The following is a 19,171-nucleotide window of genomic DNA, read 5'->3' on the forward strand; positions in this document are numbered from 1 at the left end:
CAGTCAGTATATCAAAATAAGCGCTTTATTGAGTAGGGTAAAAGGAGTTGCTGGCAAGACTGTAAATTCTCTCCCAGAACAAATGATAACTGAGCCCAGGAGCCCTTTTGTCCTGGGGGGAGGGGAGCATAAATTCCCTGAAAGTATGTGTCTCAGGGAATTGTTCTGCATTCATCATGTCCGCCTCCTGCATCATTCATGAGTGTCATAAGAGTCTAAAGAATTGGCACTTCATAGTGAAGATGATTAAATAGCCATTATACTTGTCTTTCCTGCTGCACTGTGCTTTTAAAGAGATCCCATTCAGATTGCAGCATACCCTTCCAGCCTCCGTTCATTGCTTGCCTCCTGAGGTGTCTAGCATCAGATCCAAGGAGCAACATGTCATCAGCCTTCCACTTGTTGGGACCGGGCAGATCTGCAGACTAGCACTTCAGGTTGCTTATCCCTCTATCATAGAGACCTTGGGGTTTGAAGCTCATAAAGCTCAAAGTGGATCCTTTTCCAGGGGACAAATTCCAGTGTTAGCTTGGATTCTGTAGTGATTGAACTGTAACTTTTTCAGATATTTTCACATCGCTTTGCCTTCACTTCCTTGTGGACTAAGAATAATGACTCAGAGGAGGACTTCTTTGTATATAATTTGTTGTTTTATGTATTTAAATATAAGACTTCAGATCATTATATACCCAAGAAAGCAGGTACATGAAGAGTAAATGCTGATGTAAGAGAGTTTGTGACTTTACTTCTGTCCCCTCCTCCCTCCCACTCACATGCACACAGGTTAAACCTGCTCCATAATGCTTAACAGTATCCTTAAATGATGGCGTGTAAATAGGTGAATTAAAATTAACCAATAAACAAGTTTTTCTTACACACCTGTTTAAAGGCAGCAGAAAGAATATAGAAAGAAAGGGCACTGGACTGGAGTTGAGAGGAGTTCTAATTTGGCCCTGCCAGTCATGAACTATGACCTTGGACAAATTCTGTAAACTTTTTGGGCCTCAATATTTGCATCTAGAAGTGAAGAAGATCAATAGTGCCTCTCATTCTCCATTCAATTCTTATACCACAGAGGGTGTCAATGATAGGTCTCGGCCGTCATGGGGACACAAAGAAACCCATGACATCACCACTGTCTGCAAGGAACTCATAGTCTCATCATGTCCATGCAAATTGTAAGTGCAACTGAGCAACAGGTTCCAGCATAACACAGGTTCTGGATCTATATTGTCATCTCTGACTGCAAAATATGGATAGCTTTTTAAATCATGGCATGATCTATGGCTATGATTTCCACACAGTAAACAAGATGTCTTTGTGCCCCTGTTGTTTGTGGGCTTTTCCCCAAAATTTATGACTTTATGAAGCATGTTCACTTTGAGGTAAAACTTTGGACACATGTTAAAGTATTGAGTTAAATGGGTAAATTAGGGAAATTAGATCTTTAATGGCTATGACCAGTAAGAAGATCCCCTTCGGAGAACATATGTTCCCCTCTTACTGAAAAATGTCCTACCAGCCCTGTCACTAGGTCACCAGTTGCTTCCATGCAGGTAGACCCTTTGAGCCTAATTTGTACCCTGGAAGGATCCTCTTCATTCATTGTTATCCAGGCATTCTCTGGAAGTGGGAGGGTCGGTTGAAATGCCAGCCTTGGCACTTTACATTCTGCTGCTCCAGCCATGTGAATCTGATTCATTCTTGCTGCTAGTTTAAGAGAGATTAAAAGGAGCAAAGCTGTTCTCTGAGTTTCCTGATCTGCACTGTGGCAGCCAGAGTCAGAGGAAATGGGAACAATAGGAAAGGGAGTAAATCCTCGAGAGTGATGCGTCTGTGATCTCTGGCAAGCAGACCCAGTATTCGCAGGGAGGCTTCAGATACTAGGTCATTGCTTTGGAGAATCTTCCAGCGCCCAATAAAACCTACCACCTATGTGATACAATGTGAGGCAAAAGCTGAGGCTGAGAGATAAGGACAGACAGGATATGTGGCTGAATAGAGAACTTTCAATTTCCTTTACTTAGTAGATGGACAAGTATCACATCATTAAAAATATATATATCCACATCAAAAACCATCTTCTCTAATCTGCACATGGCCAATGCCTGAGTTTTTTCACATGATTGACTTGATCAGAAGGCCTAATCTAACAGGGAGAAGCGCTGTATTAATTTAAATATGGCAGGTGCTATCTAAGTTTATTGCAAGAGCTAAAGACCAATTATCTTGTATTTTTTCATAAAATTGCATTTTCTAAAAAGAGACTGGTGTGTCTGAATATATCCATCATAACAAGTCTGCACGCTTTGATGGAAGTGACTGCTGTTTATTTGCTGAATGTCATATCTGTACTGTTGAATCAATGCTAACACTATCATATTAGAACTAAGAAGAGAGCCTGGGAAATGAGTTTTTATAGACTTGCAGCTTGGATTCATGAATAAAAGTGGAAGGCCAAGGTGTAGAAAGTGCCTCACTCTGGCACCTGATGACTGGAGGGCAATTTTTTTAAAAATAGGGATAATGCAGTCACCTCCCACAAGGTTCAGGGTTAAGAATAAATAATAAATTGTTTTTATCATCAGGATGGCACACTTGCAAGGCGTGGGGAAGTACTGAGGGGAGAGAGAGAGAGAGACTGAGATGCAGGGTGTATTTGAAATATATTTAATTAGGAAGGTGTGATGAGAATCACCGAACATTAGCAAAAGGCAATTGTCTTGTTAAACATAATAAAGGAAGAAAAATAGAAACTATAAGCTGAGACTTTGAAGAGGATAAAATATTAACAAAATTAGGTGTTGATGTATTCAGAGGACATCAGTTTTAAAAAATAAACTGTAAACTAAGTACCAAAATACTGCATAATAATGCAATGATGCATTTGTCCACTGATAAGAGGTGAAGGATAAAGTTTTGTTGGATGAATAATGAAAAATGGCTTGGAGCCCCAGAAGCTGACTTTGATCCATTTGGGTCTCTTATGTGACTCTTGCCTATAGACTATCTTTAGTTTAAGAAGAGGAACAAAATATTTATGGATATTTCTTTAATTCAAAAGAAAGTGTTATCTATGTTTTTCTGTATTAGGACTTCTGATGAAGTCAGTCATGTGATCAGATGCAGACATTGCCCATCTGCACTTGGAATGGAAGCTGATTTTTCATGTGGGCATCTTTTTTTTCCCTTTTTTGATGATGTGATACTTGTCCATCTACGAAGTGAAGGAAATTGCAAGTTTTTTTATTCAGCCACGTATCCTATCTTCCTCTTAAATCAAATTGCACCCCCCCACAAAAAGGTATATCCACAGATAAAACAAATAACCTAAGGGCTCAACATGCGAGAAATGCTGTAGCCCGTCGCCTCGTGGAATATTATGCAACCATGTAAAATGACAAATCTAATCATATACAGAGAGTCAAATACTATAAAATAACAAGGATGCAAAATCATATAAGCATTATGATTACAATACCATGCAAAACTATGTGTTTCTATAAGTGGAGACCAGAGAGAAAGGAAAATAGCTATATATATATATATATATATATATATATATATATATATATATATATATATATATGTATATATTCAATGGCTATTATTTTAGCAAATCAATTTGCATAATCTTTCAGGTCCTCCCAATGCCAAATAATATGTATTTGGAAATAGCTGAGCAGGATCTGGGTGCATTCTATGATGACATAATAGCACAGTCTCCTGTGGGGCTTAATGCCATGGCACTGATGCTTTCCAGTCCTGGAGTTCTCACTGAACCCTTGGACCATTATTGCACAGGCACCCAAAACTCAACAACTCCAAAATTGAACTTATCACTCTCTGCCCGAAGCTGTGCTTCTTTTTTATCTACAATTTTATTTGCCCAAACTTGAAAACTCTGAATCAATGTGAATTCCTCCTTTTTGCCTTCCCCAAGTATTAAATGCATCACGAAGTAATTTTACTTTTCACATCTTTAGTATCCACTCCTCTCTCTCATTTCTCACTCTCATTGACCCAGTCTCAGCTCGTGTCTTTCATGTCCGGACTATAGCAATGGCCTCCATCAATCCATATGGACACACTTTTGTCTCCTTCTGTCTTCCACGTCTCAGTCAGAGTTAGTTTCATCAAACATAGATAAAATTATGCTTTTCTACTGACTGAAGTAGTCATTTTCAAACTTTTTAAATAGTAAAATCATTCTTCAAAAATTTATATTGGAGTGACTATACTATCCTAATTAAAGTTCACATGTTTCAAAAGTTAAAAAAATTATGGAAAAAGTTCTTTATTTTAGATGTAATCCTTGAAATATTTCTGTTACTAAAAAGCAAACAAACAAAAAACTATAAGGAAAACACTGCCTTGTCCACTAAGATACTAGTTTGTCCACGAATGTTCAAACAACTTTATATGGTAGTCAGTACTCTGCACAGTTCTTGCTAGCTTATTTTTCAGACTTGTCTTTGCTATTCTCAGCTCTTCAGCCTACATACTACCCAAAAGACATGATGATGTTTGTTTTCCCAAAGTACTTGAGGTTCTCTCTCATCTTTCTCCATGGTCTCCAAGTAGAATGTCTTTCCTCTCCTTTAAAATCAGATAAATACTCGTTTACCCCAAGACTCAATACAGCCCCTTTTTATTTTTTGACGTATTTTGTTTTTCACAAGGTTAGTATTTTTCTGGTTTTATTGAGCTATAATTGACATATAACGTTATAATATTTTAAGGTATACAACATAATGTTATCACTAACATGCAGAATATAAACATACCCAACTCATAGTCATAGAAAAAATTGGTGGTTGGCAGAGGCTGGGAATGGGGGTGGTAGAGAAAATGAATGAAGGTGGTCAAAGGTTCAAACTTCCAGTTATAAGATAAGTAACTTCTGGAGATATAATGTACAGCATGGTAATTATAGTTAGCAGTACTGCACTGTATATATGAAAGTTGCTAAGAAAGTAAATCTTAAAAGTTCTCATCATAAGAAAATAAATTTGTAACTATGTAAGGTGATGAATGTCAACTAAACTTATTGTGAGATATATGTATATCTCTCACATATATCTCACAATACTTATTGAGAGAGATATATAATGATATATATAAAATCATTATGTGGTACAAGTTTTTATTAATGCTGGTCACCCTCTCCTACTGCTTCCCATCTGACTCTGAACGTATCTCTACTATCACACTTATCATATTGCCTTATACATAAAGTGTTCTTTAGTACATAGAGGGTACTTGACATTTTTTGACATTTATATACCATTGAATTTAATTTTTACTAAATGAGTACTCTGTTTTACCTCTAGAATAGATTATTTTGACTATAATCACTTTTTACTAAATTTTAAAGCCTACTTTAAAGCAAGTTTCCTTTTTTATTCTTTTAACATTTTCTCGGCAAATCTTACACATTTATTTTTCTTTAAGAACTTCAAAAGAAACTGAGATTCTATTTAGAGGTGCCTTAAAGATTAACATGTTCATTGATATATTCATATTTTCCCTGTCCAGTAACATCATACCTATCTCTATGTATCTGGACTTGTTTTATGTCCTCTAAAAGTTATCGTTTCCTTTATATAGCTTTTCTTTATGTAGCTTTCTTGTTGAATTATTTCAAGATTTTTTTGAAATATCTTGAATTATTTTTTTGAATTATTTCAAGATAGATTTTGTTATTGTGGTTGGGAATTCTCCTTTTCCTTTCAACCTGGTAACTGCTATTATTAAAAGAAGCTATTGATTATTTTTTTGAAAAAATATTCTAAGTATTGGGATTTTGAATCTCTCTATGTGTGTATGTACATACAGAGGGTGCCAAAAAAGGTACACACATTTTAAGAAAGGAAAAAACTGTATTAAAATTGTAATACTCAGTATATACTGATACAAAAGATGAATACAAGTCATGTGTATACATTTTTTTGGCACCCCTGGTGTATGTATGCATGAGGTCAGACAATTAAGTTTGCGAACTCTTAGAAAAAGTGCTACATACCTCATTACTGAATATCACTATGGTCACCTTCAAAGTACTCCCCTTGGGAAGCTATGCACCCATGCCAGCTCCAAGTCCACCCTTCAAAGCAATTTTGGAACTCTTTCTGGAATGGTCATACAACATGGTTGTTGTATTACCATTGATGTCCTGAATGTCATCCCAATGTCTTCCTTTCAATATTTCCTTTATTTTTGGGTAAAGAAAGAAGTCATTGAGGCCAGATCAGGTGAGTAGGGAGGGTGTTCCAATGTAGTTATTTGTTTACTGGCTAAAAACTCCCTTACAGACCGTGCTGTGTGAGCCGGTGCATTGTCATGATGCAAGGGCCATGAATTGTTGGTGAAAAAGTTCAATGCAGCCTTTTCAGCACTTCCAAATAGTAAACTTGGTTAACTGTTTGTCCAGTTGGTACAAATTCATAACGAATAATCCCTCTGATATCAAAAAAGTTTAGCAACATCATTGCAACAAGTTCACGAACTTAATTGTAATACCTCTTATATATTTTCATAATTGTTATATTATATAATATATAATTATATAAACTATATTACATATTACTATATTACATATTATATATAATATATGCATACATATAATATATTTATATACACACACTCATATATATATACATATATAGTGTTTTAAATATCGTAATTATGGAAATTATTAAGGATTTCTTTGTCAACAAAAGCATGATCAGTTTTACAAGCACTACAGTTGGATATGTATATAAATTAATGAATGTGCTTCTTGGGTAACTTATCACTTAATCATGTTGGTCATTTGTTGCCAATTCGTTTAACAAGCATTTCTTGTGTCCCTATTTGTTCCAGGCACTGTGATAATTACCAGGGGTTCTTTACTATCCAGGACTCTTCTAGTTGTGAAAGAACAAAATTTGAACTAGCTTAGACTAAACAAGGTAGCTATTGAGAATTTTATATAAGAAAGACAAAGGTGTAACTTCACAACATGGACCATTAAAACCAAGTACTCAAAAATTGATAAGATTTTCTTTGTGTTCTACTCTTGACTCAACAGTTTGACTTCACTGAGTCAGGGTTTGTTTCCTCACACTTCTTCCCCACAATAGAAAATGTGACCATGGCAGCTGTGTGCATAACTTTATCAACAGAGAGGAGCTGATGGAGTATTTCTCTGGGTCCAGATTACAAAAATTCAGTGAAGTGTTCTGATTGGTTCAACCTGGGTTAATTTCTACATCATAGCCAGTCAGCTATATGTGTATGTATAGGTTGACAATTTCTATTCAAGTCACATGACTGGTATGTGAGAAAATGGTCATTTTAATGGGGAGCGGCTTAATTTTTCAACATAAAGAGGGAACATATAATAATGAATAGCACATATAATAATGAGTCTCCTGCAGGTACAAAAACCTTGGGAATCCCTTCATGTTTAGTTGAACACCATACAAGGGAAATATTAAACTAGTTCTAGAGTTCTATACGGTGTACATGGTAGCTATTTTGATCTTTATTCAAACTCTTTGAAATGAGTAGGTAAGAGAGGTATTATAACCTTCTTAATTATGGGGAAACCGAGGCACAGTGAACATAAATGAGTGTTACAAAATAGGAGACTGGGTCATGATAAAGTTTCTTCCTTTTGCCTAATTCTGACATGTGTTTTATGATAAAGAGATATGCGTGTCATAGAAGCAAGAGTCATTACCCTTACAAATATTAGCCAACTTTTCCAAGAAAATCATGTTTTATGAATTAGAGTCACAAATCTACCAAAGTCATTTCTATTATAGTCCCTGGCCCCTTAGAAGTGTGAAGCCTGTATATATCCAGCATTTAAATCAAAGCACTGGAAATAAGCAACAACTTTTCATTTGTGTTTCTTTTTCAGAGAATATTCAGTACTTAGACATCTCCCAATTGCTCTTACCAGAGAAGGTATTTCAAATCTGTGGAATAAAAGGAGGGAAAAAAAGGAGGCAGACGAATGTGCTCCAGACCTTCCTTTTATTCTAATCATGTCTCACGAGATATTATCAGACGGAATGAGTTTCAAAAAAAAAATAAATAAATAAAATAAAAAGCTACAGAAAAGTAATTATAAAATGATCATTTTTATTTTTATTTTCATTCATTTCTATTTTGCCTAAAGACAAATGTATATATGGCCTATGCACTTAGTTAATGCTCTGTAAAATAGAATAACTGCTATTCTTAAATATATTGCATTGCTTTTCTGCTATATATTCTTGTTAGGTTAAATCTAAGATATATAGATGTAGATATAAATATAGATACAGATAACTAAAGGCAGTTTGCAATGTGATTTAGGAACTGAGGGGAAACATAAAACAATTTGACTAAAGATGGGTGTGATTTTATTATCTGAGTCTGCCAAAAACTCACCTAAGAAAAATATTCAAATGTCTTTGTGGTTAGATTTCTTTCATAAATTGGAAGCTGTGTTCTATTTCATCATAGGAGATACTGTAGACCCTAAAATATTTCCACATTGAGATAAAATGAGGAAAAACTGAGATGGATTAAAAGGCAGATGTCTGAATGACAGTGTGAAGGTATGAAAGTATAGATGAGCCAAGTTTTATTGATTAATTCAACAGCATTTACTTCCTGAGCATTCAGTGTTGATAGAGAGGTGAATTAAATAGCTGTGTCTTCCAGGAGCTCATGGTACACCAGGGTTCTGGATTTTCATTTTGTTTGACAATAAAACTTAATATTTATTATTTTCTTAAACCTGAATACTGTTCAATTTCCTCTGACTTATTTTGCTACACAAGATACTAGCTTGGTTATGAAAGTTAAATTAAGTTGGCTACGAGGTAATCTCTGAAATAAACCTCATTATGGAGTCTACTCTTTAGAATTTAGCATTTTATGGGTGCAGTGTCATAAATCAGGAGCCACATGTTATCTGACCTTGCTTTTTACACTTCACAGAGAGAAACTTCATATTAAATCACTGTCATTTAAATAACAGTTCTATACTGCCATTTCCACTGTGAGGGAACTGAATTCCTATTTTGTTTGCTGTTTGTTTGTTTGTTTTCCAACATGTTAGAAAACCATTGTTCTTTTCTCAGTCATCATCATCATCCCTATTCCCACACAGGTACACAGGTAAAGATAAGAGGTAAGCATATTAGGGACACATTTTGATATAATGAAAGAAAGTATTCTATTAAGTTAGACAGATCTGGATTAAATTCCTGATCTACCAGATCTTGGACAAGTTATTCTATTGCATTCTATAGCTTCCCTCATCTTTAAAACTGGAAGAGTGACTGCTACAGGCTGATTTGTGTACCCCAAAATTCATATGTTGTAGTCATTATTCCCAGTACCTCAGAATGTAACTGTATTTGGAGACTGGGTCAACAAAGAGGTAATTAAGTTAAAATGAGGTCATTATGGTGGGCTCTAATCCAATATGACTGGTGTCTGTATGAAAAAAGAAAATTAGGACACTGATAAGTAAAGAGGGTAGGCCATGTGAGGACACAGGAAGAAGACAGCCATTTACAAGCCAATGAGAGAGGCCTTAGAAAAACCCAACCCCGCTGACACTTTGATCTTGCAATTCTAGCCTCCTGAATTGTGAGGAAATCAATTTCTGTTGGTAAGCCACCCAAGTCTGTAGTACTTTGATATGGCAGCCCCAACAAACTAATAAAGCAACAATATCTAAAGTAAAAGATACAGGAATTTGAAACATTGTGCTATATACTATAATATATAATACATTATTTATGCATATAGCTAGTATGAGCATTAATATCAGTGGTAATATTAATATTACAATTAGCATTGTTAAGCACGACCAAAGATTTATGAAAGAAATATTTACTTCAAAGGAGAAACAGTGAGCTTATGATATAGTTCTTTTAAGCAAGGGGGAAGGAATTTAAGTGTGTCCCTGGAAGCTTTATTTCTGGATCAATTTCAGTGTGGAAGAAACATCATATTCTTTATCATTAATCAACTTCTTTTTCCTGTGGAAGAATCCTGAAGGTGAATAACAATAACTTTTTAAAATGTTTTCTGATGTAATGTGTCTGAAAATGTCATTACCTTAAGACTCAGAAAGGGTCATGATGTGTTTGTAAGCACTCCTGAATGTGCCCAGAATATATGGGCCAATGAAAAATAAGAGAAACTTCATAAGAGTTTATTTGGGCCACACTGACGACAATTGCTGAGAAGCAAAATCTCAATGGATTGAGAAAATGCTCCAGAAAATGGTGGTTTTGCAACTTATTTTATACATTCGAGGAGGGTTACATGAAATCCATTGTTGGTAGATTAAGGGGTGGAAGAAAGCAAAGTGGGGAAATCTTTGGGATTGGATAAAAGTCAATTGGAGACACCGGAACTTCTTTTACATAGGTGGTGCAGGATAGTTAATAGTTCACACAGAGATGTCAATCAAGGAACACGAATAATAATGAGGGATTCAGTAGTTTCCGGCTCTGGTATGGAAAAAAGGGATTAATGACATTCCGAGGATGTCCTCATAGGTGCAAAAAAGGCAATAGACAAGCTTCCTTAAGGTGAAGATTGACTGTATGAAGAAAGCTTCAGGTTAAAGATGTGACTTCCCTCCATGGACCACCTTAGTTGCGATTTTTTTTTTTTTTTTTTTTATGTTCATGCCATCTTATGTGGTTATTTTCAGTCTCCTGACCTTGTCAGGTTTAACCTGTGGCCCCTTTTCTGTCCTCAATGTCTGGTTTTATTTTACTTAAACTTTGGGGATGTATAGGTGTATGTAAGGAATCACAGCAGTGAGCCATCTCAGTATTTAGTATTATATTAGAAATAGCACACTTTTTAATTCCTCTTCAGACTCCCTGGAAAATCCATGATAACATTCCTGTTAAAAGGTCCAACCAAGCATAATTGCAAGAACAGGGTTTACACATGACATATAATTATACATGAAGAATGGTTCTTTTTAATGATATTTACCCCCAGAATTAAATAATGGTGAACTTTATTTTACACACATAAAAAATTGCGTTAATAGGTAGAATATTATTGGTTTTTCTATTTTTTTCCCCCCAGCTCCTATGGAACCTTTAACATTGGGTACAGTATATAAGAGTGTCACTCTGTGCACAAGTTTCAATTCCAATATTACCGAGCAGATTTTATACTAAACTGAACCAATATTGGTTCTCCTGGAAGTTTGTGAGTTCACGTCTGTCTTCCAGAATCCTGGGACATGTTCTGAAATGTTGCCCATTTTTTTTTCTGGCTTAATGCTTTCTTTCTCTTTTTTTTGTTGTTTTTGTTTCTTTGTTTTAATTAGAATGTATTGGGGTGACAATGGTTAGTAAAATTACATAGGTTTCAAGTGTACAATACTGTAATACATCATATATACATCACATTGTGTGTTCATACTCTAGTTTCTCGTCAGATCGCATAAATCTTTCGTTGTTTTTTTCTTTGTTTGTTTTAAAATCATTCTTTCTTCAAGAGAGAGGAAGGAATTGCCGCATGTGAAGGAAATCCTCACCTTGCCTGAGCCTTGTTTAAGAAATGGGTTTGGCTCTGCCGGGTAATATAATTAACTCTGAGGCAATGTCAGTTTTTCAGTTAGCTGAGCAGTAAATTTGATCATATCTTTGCTAAAGATAAAGGATGTTCTTTAAAATTGATGAAATTTCTTTCTTAATGTTCAGTCCCTTTAGTTTTTCTTTATTTAAAGCTACTTTATCATCAGTTTTGGTGTTTATTTTAAAAATTCAGAGTAGGCAAAACAGATTATAATAAACCATCCATTCCATAAATACATTGCAAGGCTGTTTGTAAAATCACTTATCACTTATCACTTCCCTTGTACTCCCTAGTGGCTCCCTTTGGAACGCAGAGGTTTTGTTGTTGCAGATTTCCATCTGTTGTTCATCCTCCCCTCCTCTCTGTGGAACTCTTGGTTTCCAGGGATTCCTGAGGGAAGCTTCCTCTCCTGGGTCAGCAGGACAGCCTGCTGAGGGGAGAAGAGGGCAAAGTCAAGAAAAGGATCTGTTTCTGCTGTTAGCTCCACCACTTAACACCAGACCAAGTTGTTTAATTTCTTTGAACTTCCGTTTTCTTTTTTCACTAACATAGTAACAAAAATATTTACCATTAATACTTTAGTGGGTATTGGGGAAAGAGGCATCAAATGAGATACTCCCAGAGGAAGCAATTTGAAAATCATTCAATGCTATGGAAATATAAGGCCCTACTATTATGAATAGCCCAAAGCATCCATGGGTGCGTGTGGAGCTGACCATGTAACCAACTAACTCTAGAAACTGTTCTTAAGGCCATCGGTCATTACGAGTTCCCTGAGCTTTATGCCTCCATTTGCTAGAGGAGATAATGATCAGTTTCAAAGTCCTCCCATTTTGGTTTTATTAGCTATGTAGTAATTGATAGGAATACAAGATAGTTTTGATAGCAATAATTACATCTACTGGCATACTATAGTTTATGTCATTGATAGTCCACTTATTTTTCAAAAAGGATTTATCAATTTCCAGTAAAGAACACAAATATGAATAAGTGATAAAAGAGTCATAAACTAGAAATAAGGACTAGGAAGCTGAAATAATAGAGGAAGGCAGGTGTATACTTTCATGTCATGAACTTTTATACTAAGTTCTGAGGCATTGTTCACAGATCACTAGAGTAGGAGTTTGACGTATGGTTTCTTATACTAGCTTACCTACCAGGTGGTTTGCACATGGAGACTCATACTTACTTTATTACTTATTATTCTACCTGTGACACGTGTCCACGAGTAAATTATTTAGTTCTCTTTAAATTTAACTCTCTCAGGTTTCTTTTAGGAGGTGCTTCCAAACTTGTTTCATTTTAGCACCAACTGAAACTTCTTTCAGGGATAGGTGATTTGTTCTTTTAAATCACGAATATACAACCATATTATACTTAAATACTTTTCTAGAACCATTTTATCTTTAATTATTTGATGGGGAATATAATAAATTAATTTCATGTAGCCTATTGTATTTTATTACTAAACGTTCCTTATTTTATACACACACGCGTGCGTAGGTACATGTATACACATATGCATGTATATGTTATTTTTGTATCTACTATGAATCTTAAACAGGATCATGATTCTATTCCTGTAGGTAATCTTCCAAATAAGCAATATGCTATTTGGATATGAGAATAGAAATAAAAACAATGTCATGATGGCAAGGCCAGGAGGTTCATAAGTCAAAACAATGATAATAATAATTATCCAAATGGTCCTAAACAAGGAAAAATTGAGTTGCCATCAACAATTAAATTAAATGCTAGGAAAATAATCAGTATTACTCACCACACATTTAAGAACTATTTATTGGAGAATCGTGTAGACTAGAAAAAATGTTATCCTTCATTCTCCTTGAGAAATCATAGATCATCTACTTAATTGGCTTATTGTATAACTGCATTAAACTGCTTCCCAGGAATCCTTCATGATTTCAGTGGAGCCTGTTCTGCCCTTTTCTTCCCCATCAACCCCACACATAGAAATCACAGCAATGCATAAATATTCATACCTTCACATCCAGTTCTGCCCAAATCACCTTAAGCCCCATCCCAGTAATTAGCTAGCCGATTATAAAAAAGAATAAGCCAAACTCATATATATATATATATATATATATATATATATATATATATATATATATATTTTTTTTTTTTTTTTTGGTGCTTTTGAGACAAAAAAAAAAAAGCTCTGTGTTAAGTAACATGTCATACTTGTTAACTATTTGAAGATGGAGTGTATCCACTTCATCTTGGTTAGTGATGACAGTGAGGAGATTTCATTACTAATATAGTGCATTGGTTAGAACTTGCAAAGCAGCCTCAGCTGCTTGCAAACTTGAAAGTCCTGCAATGTTAGATGGCCAAAATGCCACCATGGTAATTTTTTCTTCAGTTGAATTGATCACTTTTGCTAGCAAGCAGGAACTTTACATGGTTCTGATTATTAATAAATATAATATGATTTTATCACCGGCATACTAAGTACAGTGAGAAACCAGGAATCAGAACTACTAGGCTCAGGGGACAAAGCATGTGGTAGGATATTGCATGGCTTCGAAATGAAAATATTTAATGGATTAAGAGGCTTCTTATAGTTCCTGGGTTAGTCCCAAAAAATTGATTAGTAATTCACACTTGAAAATAACAAAATTAACTTTTTAATTTGAAAATGTAAACCAAAATAATTCCATGTTCCCTTTGGGACTCTAGCCATTCTATATTAAAATTTAATGAAATCTCATATTTATCTTTAAAAACCATGCAAGATAGCAAAGCTAACTTAAGGAGAGAAAAAATTATGACAGGTTATCAGAATAGAAAGTTGTAACTATTAACTTCCTTTAAAACCAACATTGCACTGTGAGAACATTCAGCATCTGTATTCACCCTTACTAGTGTCAAGAATACATATTTTAATATTTATTTCTACATTGCAGAATAAGCCATATGCTAAGGACTTTGTATATTTTATGTCCTTTCTACCTACGAAGTTAGAATTATCTAACATAGTGATATTCTAAATTCAGAATAACAGAAGCAATAAAAATAACTTTTAAATCAGATGTTATATTTACTTACCCTAATATTGTCATAGTGAGGTTTCAGTCTTTGTTTATTTAAAAATTAAAGCCATGGTGATCTCCTAACCACTATATATTTGCTCTTTATATTCTTTATATTGAGAATTACTGAACAGGACAGTGGATGAGTAATATAAGCAGAGTAGAAAGTTTGTAAAATAGGCCAGATTTGGGGGCTATGGCTTTATTTTCATTCTACTTTGGTCTCATGAGAAGATGTGAAAAGAATGAAGTGCAGTCAACTTTGCATTGTTGGTATATTTTATTATATAATTATATTAAGCTATGATTGGCCTATAGTGAAGATAGGCTTTTGGAGGCAGGAAGGTTAAGCTGGAGACTTAAAGAAGGCACCAATTACTTAAGTCAGATATTTGGGTCTCTGTTTCCAGACAGTGTTAACAAATGAGACAGCCCATAGAACTATTGGGAAGATCAAGCTAATGAATTTGAAAAGGTTTTGCCCACTGTGAAGAATCATGCATATATGTCACTGTTATCAACTTTTGACTTGTTCTTTTCATAGTGACAAAATTATATCCTGATAGAGTATGGATTTATTTCTCTAGCAGAATCAACTATATATTTAGGATAGAATAGGGTAAGATTTTATAAATTGCCACAAAATGTCAGAGACTGATTTGCATTTTTGGTGGTTCTATACATTAATCACTGAGTAACCTTCAGTTTTCCAAATAAAGAATAGAAGGAGTGGTGAATGACATTTGTATTCATCTACAGAAAGGGAATTATTTAAATTCTTCACAGATGGTGAGATATCAAGGATAAATCATTATATTCACATTTCTAATTTTAAGAAGCTTTGAGGGTGTTTGTGGATAGTGAGAAGTAAACATTATTTTGCATATAGAATTAACTATACACTTTCTATACCACAATCCCAAATTCTCCAGATGACTGTGGAGTGCTTTTCAGATACCATCCACTAAGGAATAAGAAATTCATAAAAAGAAAATAATGTATGTTACATGTAGTATACAAACTGAGCATATTGGAGCAACTAGATAGTGACCTTTCAAAAAGGACAAATTAGATTTATATCTCAGAATATAATGTGGCTTAGTGCTTAGAAAAAGGACGACATATGACATATTCTTCTATTTCTAGCCTTATAGCACTTTACTTTATTATTTCTAAACAAGCTGCACATCCCACTTGTTCTTCAAACAACATAATTCAAATATTCTCTGTAAACTAAATGTGGACCAGTGCTTGAGACTTTTAGTAAATGCTCAAAATAATCGAATGCTTGTCTAATGTTGGTTTAAAATACTTTCAAGGATTGGACTATATTCAATGGGAAACACTCAAGACAATCTGGTGCCAAATGTTCTCTGACTTTGAGATAAGTAACATATGGAAGTACTCACTATCGGTAACATACATACCATAGAAGCAGCGATAGTGTAGCTATTCCAGCTACCAAATCTAAATGCTTTTCCCAAAATTCACATTTAAAATCTTGTTTGTTTGTTTTTTAATACACTTTTTGAATACATGAGATGCAAATGTTTTCTTTATTTTTCTTCCTACTTGTTTTATAAGTATTTTAAAATTAATATATTTTTACTAACCCTTGGGTTTGTAAATCATAGTAAAAACACAACTAACAATAGTAAATAATAGCAAAAATACTGATAAACCCACTAGTTATAATTGAAAATACCACTTGTCATAGTCCAAATTTATTATACTGAGATTCCCGCCCCCCCCCCCATCTATTCTTTTTGTAATAGAGTTTGGAAAAGGAGATGGAAGCTAGTATATTAATACAGACAAACATGGCTGCTAGGGAAAAAAATGAAGTTAAATTTTAAAAGGCCCCTGGAATTAATTTTTATCACCTTCTTTTATAGCAACAGAGTAGTCAAACAGTCAAATGCTTTTAATCACATAAGTTGGTTTTCTCAGTCTACAGCTTTCTTGTCTGTGGGGTGGTATAGGTACAGGCATGAAAGGAATGATGGCTTTGGACTTGCGCATTACCTTCAGTTTTGTGAGGTTATCTCTGGAACTGTTCCTGGCTCCACTGATCATAATATTCTCATAGCTAAGAGATGGGGGGACTAATTTTCTGTTTCAGGCATACAGAGGCCGCGATGGGAAATTCATCCCACTGTTAGGGGAGATGGAAAAGTTTGTCACATGTACCAACGCTCTCAGACATAGTACGTCATTTTCCTTCTGCAGCAGGAACTGAAGATGTTAGGAATGCCTCTTGCTAACATCTGCTTTGTTATTAATTCATTTTGCCTGCATCTTTAATTTGGGGTGACAGCCGCCTTTAAAGGCTTTGGATACCATCCCTCTCCGTAACCAAATACCATCACGTGGGGACCGTTTCCTCTCCACAGCTGTCTGTACAGAGTCTCAACATTGTGTCTACAGCTGGCAAGATGCAATACAGTCCCTGATGGCTTCCTCTCTCCTTGCTTTTGCAGCTGGCGCTACATACATCTTTGGGAAGAGTGGAGGCCTCATCCTCTACACCTGGCCAGCAAACGACAGGCCCAGCACACGCTCTGACCGCCTGGCCGTGGGCTTCAGCACCACTGTGAAGGATGGCATCTTGGTTCGCATCGACAGTGCCCCCGGACTTGGTGACTTCCTCCAGCTTCACATAGTGAGTACCAGGCCTTGGCCTGGGTTTTCTTACCCTCCTCGTGGTCTGAGTTGGTGAGCCAGATCAATACAGCAGAACATTCTAGAAAGACACAGCAAAGGGACACAGGCTTACAAAAATCGCCTACATGTGTTGGAGCCGTGTCCAAGGAGGGCACAGGGGGTCTGTGTGGTAAGCCTCAATCTCCCCATCACATGTGAACCATGATGCCATTAGGTGACTCGGGAATAAAAAATTACAAGCTCTTCCCGCCCAGACTCCTTCCCTGTGTAATTTGGTCTGTCACAAACACTTAGCGGACTGCTTAGGTATAAATAAGAGATTTACCTGGTGGCGTTCACCTTAACCTGCTTGAATGTTAATGATCTCCTAGGCTGGAAGTCGGCAACGTTTTTCTGGAAAGGGCCAGATAGTAAATATTTTGGTCTTTGCAGGTCTCACAGTTTCTGTCAGAGCTATTCAATGCTTCCATTGTATTGTGAAAGCAAGCAGCTATAGACAATAGATTTTTTAAAAGGTATATATGCCTGTATTCCAAGAAAAATGCACGTATTAAGACAGGCTGCAGGCTGTACTTTGGTGGCGCTGCCCTAGGCTGAACACTTCCTCATAGAGATGTAAAGAGAACGTGATAAAAACTGAGGCCAGGTGGGCGGGGCAAAAGGGAACAGCACAATGAACAAGGGTTAGTGTACTCATGTGTGTTGCATATTCAACATTTTGCTTGTGTATATAAGCCCCAAAGGACTGCACCCTTCATTACTGCAGATCATTAAAAACACAGTGCAAATCTAAGAAATTAAAATGATTTGGAGGAAAAAAATGACTTCGTTATGAGGATCGAAAATATTTTTATAGCAACAATTAGCCCATTTTATTGCCTGTGCAGTCTGCAGTTAAGAAAGTAGGCTAAAGAAGGATATGATTCTCCTCCGTAAGTACCCAAAGTGCAGCCACCAAGAGCCAAGAGAAGAATTGTTCTCATTAGTCAGCAATGACAAGGCTAGGAAGAATGGATTTAATTTGGAGCAATAAGCATTCAGTTTAAATAGCAGGGAGAAAAAGCAGTTTTAGAGGAAAGATCAACTGGGGATTACCACCAACCTCCAAAAAGGAGGAAAAGGACATTTGCTGGGGATCTTTGAATTCGAGTTTTGCTAATGTGCTGGTCTGAGGAGGAAAGCAGGCATCATTGCTAGTCTCTCGAGTGGAGGGGGCTGCCTGGCTGAGACAAGCAGCAAACTCAACGCTTACAGTAGTGTCCGTCTCTGGCATCTGCTCTTCCAACGTGCCTTGGAAACCAGAGCAGCTTGGAGTGTAAGGCTTGAGCTGGCTCCCCCTGACACCAGAGTCAGAGGGAGCCAGAACAGGACGAGATTCTGCTAAGGAGTGCAGGGAAGGACTGGTTAGAAGTAATCACCATCAAAATGTGAAAGAGGGGTCTTGAATAGAGTTGTGAACCATTAATGCTTTCTCAGATGCTTCAGGAATCATATGGTACTATAAGCCTGCACTAAAGCACTTTACAAAGCCATGCCGAGGAGCACAGAGAAAGGCAGTCATACTTAATGCAGTTTATCTTTATTTGGCCTCTAAGAACCACCATAATTTACACAACTCTGGGAGATTTATGCTGCATATCACTTAATGACTATTTCATGGCGTCTATAACTAGGTGATTATTACCAGCTCACTTGCATTTTTGTGGTGATTTATCTCCCTTTCCTGTTCAGTGTGACTTAGTAAGAAAAATATGATTTGGCACAGCCATGAGCATCTTTTTTGAGTCAGATAATGTTCTCCCAGTTTGTCCATTTCTCCCATTTGTGTTTCGTAGAGCATCTCCACTCTA

General features: G+C 35.9%; 1 protein-coding gene across 31 annotated transcripts in view; it reads left to right on the plus strand.

Annotated features, from left to right (window-relative positions):
• NRXN3 (neurexin 3) overlaps positions 1–19,171 on the plus strand; it is a 1,519,061-nt gene that overhangs the window by 1,159,233 nt on the left and 340,657 nt on the right. For all 31 annotated transcript variants that reach the window (XR_013993472.1, XR_013993473.1, XR_013993474.1 and 28 more), the window contains one exon: positions 17,138–17,319. Coding sequence is in view for 28 of the 31 variants with exons in the window: in XM_081050416.1 (XP_080906542.1) it covers positions 17,138–17,319 (182 nt within the window). In the remaining 3 variants the exon portion in view is untranslated. The remainder of the gene's footprint in view (positions 1–17,137; positions 17,320–19,171) is intronic.

The sequence above is a fragment of the Rhinolophus hipposideros genome, assembly GCF_964194185.1.
Source record: "Rhinolophus hipposideros genome assembly, chromosome: 5".
Classification (NCBI taxonomy): Eukaryota; Metazoa; Chordata; class Mammalia; order Chiroptera; family Rhinolophidae; genus Rhinolophus; species Rhinolophus hipposideros.